At 33.6% G+C, this 10,000-nt stretch overlaps 1 protein-coding gene across 1 annotated transcript in view; it reads right to left on the bottom strand.

Moving 5' to 3' along the window:
- Positions 1-842: 842 nt before the first annotated feature.
- The window catches only part of Cbp80 (Nuclear cap-binding protein subunit 1), a 16,305-nt gene continuing 7,147 nt past the window's right edge, over positions 843-10,000 (bottom strand). The window contains exons 8-16 of the mRNA XM_086532594.1: positions 9,825-9,996; positions 9,196-9,263; positions 8,773-8,910; positions 8,474-8,577; positions 7,036-7,268; positions 6,515-6,705; positions 3,421-3,658; positions 2,808-2,921; positions 843-2,180 (exon numbers count right to left, since the gene is read on the bottom strand). Coding sequence (XP_086388720.1) covers positions 2,067-2,180; positions 2,808-2,921; positions 3,421-3,658; positions 6,515-6,705; positions 7,036-7,268; positions 8,474-8,577; positions 8,773-8,910; positions 9,196-9,263; positions 9,825-9,996 — 1,372 coding nt within the window. The 3' untranslated portion in view covers positions 843-2,066. The remainder of the gene's footprint in view (positions 2,181-2,807; positions 2,922-3,420; positions 3,659-6,514; positions 6,706-7,035; positions 7,269-8,473; positions 8,578-8,772; positions 8,911-9,195; positions 9,264-9,824; positions 9,997-10,000) is intronic.

Here is a 10,000-nt window from a genome sequence, read left to right as displayed (position 1 = left end):
TGGAATATCATTTACTGTGCAATATATTCCCCACATTTACTGTATGTAGCCAATGTTTTATTTATTCATAAATACCTACATTATTTGTTAAGTATTTTAGCATTGGTAAGACTCTGAAGAAGTACTTGATATTAATTGGCCCGTCAATAGCTAAGATTATTGACTCTTCCAGATGGGCGACATTTGAAGATTTGCAGCCTGGGGTGGGCATCTTAAAATGAGTTTTCTATTATTTTTTTAGACTTATGGTATTGTTTACAAATCTATTTTTGGTATAATAACACTGATACAAATTAGAATTTATAGCTTATAATTTCACAAAAAGGAAAAATGTAGCACGAAAGTGATACCATCCCTCGAAACAAGTCCCCTATGAAAAGGGTTCATTCTCACATCATATTTTACAGCAATAATAATAACAATTACAGAAATAAATGCTTTTTTTCCAAGAAAAAGCAGAGAAATGAGTAAATAGCCGATTTATTTCAGTTAGGTCTAGTAACTGAATCCTTGGTGACTAAATGCTTGTGGAGCCATCTATGTGTAAAAATTATACACAAAAACCAAACCAAACCATAGTGGCCAATGCATGTATGTCCCCAGGGTCAATGATTTGATTACTAGCTAGACACAAACTAGAAGTCAAAGTTGCATTTTTTTTTTTTTTTTTTTTTTTTTTTAAATAAATCACTGGTGTACTTTTACTTTTCTCCAGAACACAATGGTTTTACTTTCTCATAAAGGAGTGAAAGAGGATGCTTCTTCTCCCTTATCATGGCTTTTCCTTAAGGGTGGAGGAGCTGCTTGACCCAAACTCTCAAGCCTTGAATAAAAGTTCATACTGTGTATTTGGAAAGTTTTAATATTATATGTGAATGAATGATTCATACATAATGGATTATTTGTTCAATCTTTTGGTATCTATTTAAGAATACTAATTCAGTTGGAATGATAGCTGACATAGCTCCTAAAAGGTGTAAAACTAACCATACAGAGCATTTAACAGTATGTTTCACTTTCAGCTTTGTTTACATTATAAAAATTGTATATTCTTCAACCTTAAACCCTTACTATGCAGTCTTTAATGTGTAAACATGAATAAACAAGCCAGAGTTCAAGATAATTGAACATTGATTCCTATTAATATTTCTGGCATGGTTAGTGTTCCTAAATCCATAATCAGATATGAAGACCAACTAAGTAGATACAAGATTGATATAACTCTCTGTTTTTCAGTTTCCGGTAAGTCATCAAGCCGAGAACTATTTTCCATAAGAGTGCTAGGAGGCCTGATAAAAAAGAAGTTCCAAAACTTCACAAATGAGATATAATGTATACAGGTTACATGATATAGCAGTATAATTTTGTATTGCTCGAGGTTCTACTTCATCAACATAAAAAAAAACAGCTTATAAATACATGAATTAGACTGAAGTGAAGAAAGAAATAAAAAATATGAAGTGAAGAAATAAAAAATATATATAGAATATAGAGCTAACATTATAAAGAATCTAGAAAGGCATCGAGCAAATAAAAACAGACAGAGAATATTACAAACATCTCTTTTTTCAAAATGATCCATAAATTCCATGAATACCATGCAAACTAAAAAGTTCAGTGATACTGTTAATACCTTTCAATGTCACCTACATTCTGCAAAACATATTTGCATACTGCATATTGCTAAAGCATTGGGTACATAAATACTAAATAAATGATCCACATAATCATCCGTTAACTAGTAAAGCTTCCCAGATATTACCAAGAAAAGCTTCCTTGTAAACTTACATATCAAACTCGTTACATGATCTTGCAGACATCAGACAATCTGTCAGTCAACTAATGCAATCTTTCTCGAGACATTTCCTATCACGTCTGACAAGTACCTAGTTTCATCATTTTACCATCTCGATTGACCACAGGCTAAATATATAGTCTGATGATAACATGCGGCAACTCTGAGAATCACTAACCGACGTTTTGATACAAAATCATGTTAGCATAAATGACAAGAGTAGATGCATATGTAGCATTGCGGAAAACCTACAGCATGCTTAAGACACCATTTATGCACGTAATGCAACAAACTGATTGAAGGAATCCAGAATGTGCGGGTCGAGATCCTGTGTGAAGAGCAGTGTGCTTAGGGTCTGGCTGTATCGTTCCACTTGGCTGTTGTGCTGTAGAAGACGAGAGAAACCATTAACATTTGTATTTTAATTTATCATTAGTACCTAGTAATAAAGTAAGGTTCAACTGGAAGAGTACAGTACTAAGTACCCAAAGGCTCCTAACAGGGAAAGTAACTCAGTGTGAAATATGAAATATGAGAATACAAATGCCAAAGTATAAAACACAAATAGGAGCTGCTGGCTTGGTTAGTCTACTCAGTAAAAGGGCACTGGTTCCCTGTTTAAAAGTTTGAAGATTCACTAATGCAAAAGTATGAAGGTTATATTTCATATATATATATATATATATATATATATATATATATACATATACATATACATATATATATATACATATACATATACATATACATATACATATACATATACATATACATATACATATACATATACATATACATATAATATATATATATATATATATATATATATATATATATATATACATATATATATATATATATATATATATATATATATATATATATATATATATATGCCTTTCTAATAGCATCTATGAACATCTATGAACATCTAAACTTAAAGAAGTTTAGATTGCAATCCTAATGAATTTTATGATAAAGATCTCAAACACAAGACAGGAGCAACATTTACCATCATGAATATCTGATGCAGTCTGCCAATGGTCCAGCGGTACCAGTGAGTATTGAAGTCTCGTCCATCAGTGTCACACCTCACCAAGTGTTCGGAAAGGATCATGATGAATCGCTGAAATCATATGAAATGATATTGAGTTACAACTGTAAACTAAAGAAATAATACTAACAATAATAATATCAAGGCATGAAATGAAACATAACCACATTAACAAGAGAAACATTTAACTGTGATGGTTTGAATAAGACTAGAGTTCTCACAAGATGGAAAAACCCTAACAACCATCTGACAGACTTCAAACTATCATGGTTTATTAATCATTGTTGTGGCCATGTTTCAGTTCATCTGTGTATACACATTATTGTATACACCATAAATCAGCTCTCAGATTTGGATAATCTGGCTTGAATGACTAGTAGAGTTTGGAATGTTGATTCTTGAAGAAACTATCCTAATATAACATTTTCTAGCAATGCATCTCTTACATAGCTAGGTAATTTTATCTCTATAATAAAAGAATTTACTAGCATGTTAAGTTTCAAACTTTTCTGAAGAAATATATTTACTTCTCATAAACCATAAACAACCTAGCCACACATCTCCTCCTCACCTGGAATATAATAAGGAAAAGGTTCTTCTGATCGGCTTGTGCAGCCTCCAGCTTCTCCTCCATTCTCTCTATTTCCTCCTCGCTCGGCCGGGGTCTCTGCTCCTCTTCGTCCGAGGAGGAGTCGTCGGATTCGTTACCCGCCCGCCGCTCACGTGCTTCGTTGACCTCGCGCTGCAGCCGGGCTACGTGTTTGTTCATCTTCCTGATGGTGCCGTGGAGGATCTCCCAAGTGTAATTCCTATAAAAAGAAGAAGAAAACCATGTATGAACATATACATATATAAATAAACAATGAATAAAAAATATTAGAAATGTAATAAAATAATGGAGGTTTCCTGTGTCAATTTGGATGAAAGAGAGGGAAAAATGAAAACAAAAAACATTAATCAAAGTTGAAAGTATAGATGTACTGGTAACTCTATGTTGTGTTTTAACTTTTGTTTAGATACAGATGTGAATGTGCAGAAGAGTTAGGATACAAGATTTTTAAATGGCAGACCCTTGAACCTCAAGAACAATGAAGGATTTCTACAAATGTATTCTCTAAGAAAAAGGAAATGAACAAAAAACAACAAAAACAGTAAAAATAACAATCACCAAGGAATAAATAAAGTTTGAATAAAACTGGAATACAAGTTAGAACTTCTACAGGAGAAAAAGAGATCATGTTCCATCGCCTTAAATGCCTTGTGTACAACCCACTATGTAACACTCTTGCTTAAATAAAATCCACTAATTAAAATAGATAAAAACAACATAATCAGTGTTTTTTTACTTCAAGTGTTAAAACAATCAAAATTGATCAATTCTTAAAACAATGTGTAGTGATTGTAGTGACTTTCAACCACTTTTAGAACATTCAGCAGTTACATTGTGTTGGTGATGGCACAGCATACACATAAGAACCCCCCATACATATATGTCATTTTGCTAGCATCCAATGGGATATCTACTCCACCAAAAGAGAAAATGTGACAGCCAGTACTAGTGTGTGTAAATACAAGGGAAAGAAAAAGCAATTTTCTAAAGATACTTGTGAGGATGACAATGTCATGTTTTGTAAATATGGCATAGATAATACATAACACAATCTGTAAAGAAATAAAATTACAGGACATATGTAAATGGTCTGTGAAAATCAGAGTAAGTAAAAATGTTAAGTGAAACAGTTTTGAAACAGACTACCAAAAGTGATGAAACATCTTTTAAACTCAGAAACAGATAATTACTGGTTCTACTACTACTCTTATTAACACATTGGTTCCCCTCACACAAAGCTTCATGCATTCAACTTAATAAATAATCATCCCCCTTTTGCTACTCAGACATTTGGCCATCGTCTTTAATAAAACTACATATTTTGATTAACTGTTCCTTACTCTTTCCTTTAATTCATCTTAAGTGGCAGTATAACTAGGCTTAGTGATTTTGCAAGAGCTTAAATATAAACTAATGCTACATATGGCTAAATGTTTGAAAATTCTAACTGTTATTCATATAGAAGATGTAATCTGGTTTAGTTTCTTTTTACACTGTTACTTTGCAAATATCTAAAATAAACACATTCCTATTTAGTGCAAAACTAAACATATACTGTGAGAAAAGAAAAACTAGATCTCCTATTTTCTTAACCCATTCTGGATGTGTGTCAACAGTGTTGACAGTTGACTTCTGATCAAGAACACTGCTGTTAACCCATCCTGCATCCTATCACAAGATTGGAAAATATCCCCGGACCTGGCTGACGTCCTGAGACATCATGTATTTTCTCACCGAGTCCTAGGAGGGGCAACTGTGACGTGCTGAAATGTCAGCAATAGAACTCTTGATTGCTCTTGAATATAATTATTTTTCATAATTTCTTAGTCTCTTATTTTAATTTAGGTGTTTGAATGTCATAAAATGTGATAACATAAAAAAAAAGAAAAAAAAAGTGATACTGATGACATTATAGTAATTTCTGCTTCTGATCAGTTGAATAAAAAGATCTGAGTAAAAAAACTATTATAAAATCAAATGAAATTGGCCAAGGAATAAAATAAAAAGAAAAATTACTAATGTAATACTATTTCTAATTTGTCAATTACCCATATCACCTCACAAAGTACATGTACATACTCGTATGTACATGTACTTTGTGAGAAGTATAAAACATCTTTTTTGATACTCCACTAATAGAATGCTTCCACTTTCCATTGGTATTATCACAAAGAAGTGAAGAATATAGGCAAATCTCAATAAAATAACACTAGAAAAGCATTGCTGTAACATGTTTTTCAACTAAAATAACTTCTCTGAACATGTCAATATTTTTACATGCAATTACACTGTAGAGGCAATCATGCAAAACATAAGAACAGGGTGGGTGAAAAAAGCTCTGAGCGGTTCAGTGCAGCCTCATGCATTGGGAAAACACCCCGTCATGAATGGGTTAATGGGTGATAGACGATGTGACTTTTAGACTATGTTTGTCAAATGGCTCTAGACAGTACTGGAGGGTTGTGAGCTGAGCATGCATCAGCATACAGAGTTACAGCATTTCAAAGTTGGCCAAAAATTCTTCTCTGCCAACATCTGATTTTGTTGAAAGTGAAATTCAAATGAAACTACTGAAGATGCAAACAAACATGTCAACCAATGTACTTTATATACCTATATTTGTTTACCAATCCATATATTTTTTATAATCTATATCAATCTAGCACTGTATAAACTTTACTTTTATGAGTATTTATCAAACAATCTTTTTCTTGTCCCTTGAGGTCTGGTGAAGGAATCAATGCACAAGCTCTCTTGGACAAAGAGGACTTGTACAGTTTCATTTTTAGTCATTGTTGCTGTGGTATAAATATGAAATTGAGAAACAGCCCTAAAATCCCTTTGCCCTATTTTCCCTTTTTCTTATTACACTTTTACCTTCCAGGTTGGTTTGAACCTAGAGTGAGTGGATAAGAACTGAGTAGAAATAATTTAAGTTATAAGTTTTACAGGAACTGAGGTACCACTGTATTTTATACAACTATAAAGACCAACCAACATTGCCATACAACATATACACAAAATTTATTTCATAAACTTGGGTCCAGAAACTTACTTTGTGAATTCAGGCATCATTTCCTTGCTGAAGACCCAGTTGGCGACGGTGGCACAGGTGACGATCTGGGTGCGGAGGAACTTGTCACTCAGCATCACCATCATCTGTTGGTGGTGGTGCCACGATTCCTGCATCTCCTTCAAGACCAGCATCTGGGCTTCCTCGTTGCCTCCTACCACTGCTTCGAAGACCTTGAAAGTGAAAAGGGAACCACATTAGTGCTGCATGGGCTGTAAGCAAAGGAAAGGAAAGGAAAAAGAAGAAAAGACAGAAAAACAACAATAAAACACCAAGGTCATTTCTGATTTGACTTATATTATGACTATGGAGATTAATTATGTTTATGGCGCAGTTATAGACGCATCTTATAATGGTCTTGGAAACAGGATGCAAACGATTAATCCTTTCTTAAAACTAAACTTACAATTTTACCTCATCAAATACTGTCACAATAAAAATCAAATACAAATATAAAGGAGTAAATTTTTCAGGGGGAAGAAAGAATGAAAAAATCCCCTCACCTTCAAGAATTTGGAAATGCCAGCAAATGCATGAGAGAAACTCTTTGACCCTAAGTGCAGCAGCACTTGGACAAACACTTGGATCTGTAGTGGGTTGTAGGGTGGGTCAGTCTCATCATTCTCTCGGAGTGGGTTGGGGAGCTCAGAGAGGACCTGTACCACCTCCATGGCTGTGCCCTTTGCGCGGATCACTGACTCAAGGCGGTGGGCTGCATTGCTTCCTGGGAGGTCTCCTGGAATATACGCAAAAAAAAAATAAATAGTGGGTTTCGATTAAGGGATGATTAACCACTAGAGTCCTATTTGCAAGGACTGTGGTGGAGAGGCCCCCCTGTGCATTCCTCCCTATTCGCCAAAATCTGTCAAAAGCAAGCAGGATTTTTTCCAGATATTTTCTCTTTATGAATGGGATGTATGGAGTGTTACTAATATTTCTAATACTTGGTTTATCTTTATCTTTCTACTATACACCTTAATAAATATTTCATTATTTTCTAAGACACACCTTGCTATTTTATTTACACATCTTATCTGCATTTCCTCCAGCCACCCATATCCCTCTATTAGGTCCTCCTTATGGATTATTATTGTCTTTTTACTATTCACATAGCTACATGAATATTTACTGCTTTCTATGAAGTAACCCCATTTTTGCGCTTTATTTGAGAAATATTTGCACATCTTAAAAACAGCTGTTTCATATGCATAGTAGCTTATTCCTATTTATATTCATATTAGAGGGGTATCTGTGATAATTTTCCCACTAAGAGGAGTATCTATGATTTTTATTTTTTAGCTTTGATGCTCCACTGTTTGGTCTGTATTTGATACATATGAATGAAATAAAAAAATTCTGGTGTGTATATTCATTCAAGCCCTTGAAATGCCAAAGATCAAAACTGGCTTGGTGAAATTAGCAAAATCAAAACCTAATTGCAGTTGGGGGTACATACATGCTGAAATCCTAGCAGACTTTAGGGGTTAATGGCAAACCTGCACTATAACACATAAAGGAAAGATGGAAAGAAAGAAAGGTCAACTGATAACTGATCTCCAAAAGTTAGATGTCCATATACATTAATTTCATGTAAGGATAAGGGCAAGAACTAATAGGAGAAACAGGGGGAAACAACTATGTACAAACAAATAGTACTGATCTACGTGAGACATTTCAAAACTGTAAATTTTGCAGCCCTACTTGAATATCAAAAATAAACTGCAAATAAATCAATTATGGAAAAAAAAGGAAAAAAGAAGGAGAAAAAGATAGATAAATAGCGTATAAATCAATGCGAGTTAAAAAGAAAGAAAGAAAGAAAGAAAAAAATGTACATTGCTCTTGAATAAAGTCTAAGTCCTCAATCAAAGTTCAATCATAAAAAATTAGCCACTGTAAGTAGATTTCATTTTTTCCTCTTTTCTTTTTTGCATTACTTACCACCACTGTCATTAGCAAATTTATAAATCGGCACAGGTTTGTGTGGAACAAAGCAATCAAACTGCTCTGGGACAACCTCTGCAATACGCTGGTGGTAGGAGAGCCTGGAGAGAATATATACATAATACATTAAAACCTGAAAATAAGTAAACACCTGCCAATTGAAATCACTATTAAGATTATGCTGTAATTCATGCTGTAATTTATGCTGTAATTTCCCTTGATACTAGATGTTACAATGTACGCTGAGGAACTACTGTATTTCAGTAACAAAGTGCGCAGGAAACACGTCAACTTACCTCATGCTCCTCTGTAGCACTTCTATTATGAATTTAGCCCTAGGATGAGCTGGGTCTAACTGAGATGCTTCTAACCAGTCATCCCAAGACCACTTAAATTGGAAATTACTTAAGTGATATGAAAACCAGTTCACCATTCTGAAATACAAAAATAAATAAATGGTATGAATGTAGTGTATGATGAAATATAAATATAATCATAAATATAAATATCTACCTATATGCAAAAATAAATATTTATAATTAGAAATATAAAGTGAAAATTCATAAACACAACTTATATATCTGGAAGGCACAAATTTACAGACACTGATCAAAAACAAAAACTAATCTTATTAAATAAATAAAGAAAGAAAGAGAGAGAATAAAAAATAAATACAAAAACATTGCAGGTTATATATAAAAGTTATCATATCTACTAACCTGTCAAAGCAGCAGACATTCATTGTGTCAATGCGGTCAAACAGCAATTCTACAGCTTGGGCCAACACCTGGGGAGAGAGCATGAAGAAATGATTAAGAGGTCGTTTGTAAAATATGTATCTCCTTTTTTCAAATACTTTAGTACAAATATAAGATATGTACTTCATACCCTTAGATTGAATTCAATAACGAGTGCTACACTATGAGAGGAAATAAACAGATGATAATTTTTCATTAAGAAAATAATCTAAAATATTCATCTAGAGGAAATATCTAGCTAAAAGAGACATCTTGACAATTTAATCAAACCTTTGGGTAGCATGAATTTAAATCAAAAGGATAGCCATCCCTATATTTACCATACTTTCTATCCAATTCTAAAAAAATGATAATTAAAGATATAACTTTATAGCATGACAACAAATGGAACTTATACAATTTATAGCATCATACTCTACTGATTCATTAATCTAATATTAACATTTCACTTTATCTCAGACCCTCACTCCACAAACTTGTTATCTATTACTTTATATAACAAACCAAACTACTTGAAATTTCTTTACCCGATTATAAAAGACACAACCATGACGCATCATCACGTCACTAAAAAAACTCAGGACACCTACCTGTGGCATAGTTGCAGGCTGTAGCTTGCAGAGCTCAATCAAGAGTGAGCCATAACAGATCTCAATGTACCTTGGTCCAGGCAGGTGGAACAGCTCTGCTAGGACCACCTCAACAATCATGTATTCCAGAGGGATCTTGTGTTTCAGGGGAAAGTCGAGCAAAAAAGCCGCACTGT

The sequence above is a fragment of the Penaeus japonicus genome, unplaced genomic scaffold, assembly GCF_977035675.1.
Source record: "Penaeus japonicus unplaced genomic scaffold, GWHDUDI00000001_assembly GWHDUDI00000037, whole genome shotgun sequence".
Classification (NCBI taxonomy): domain Eukaryota; kingdom Metazoa; phylum Arthropoda; class Malacostraca; order Decapoda; family Penaeidae; genus Penaeus; species Penaeus japonicus.
This window is presented reverse-complemented; position numbering and strand designations above follow the sequence as displayed.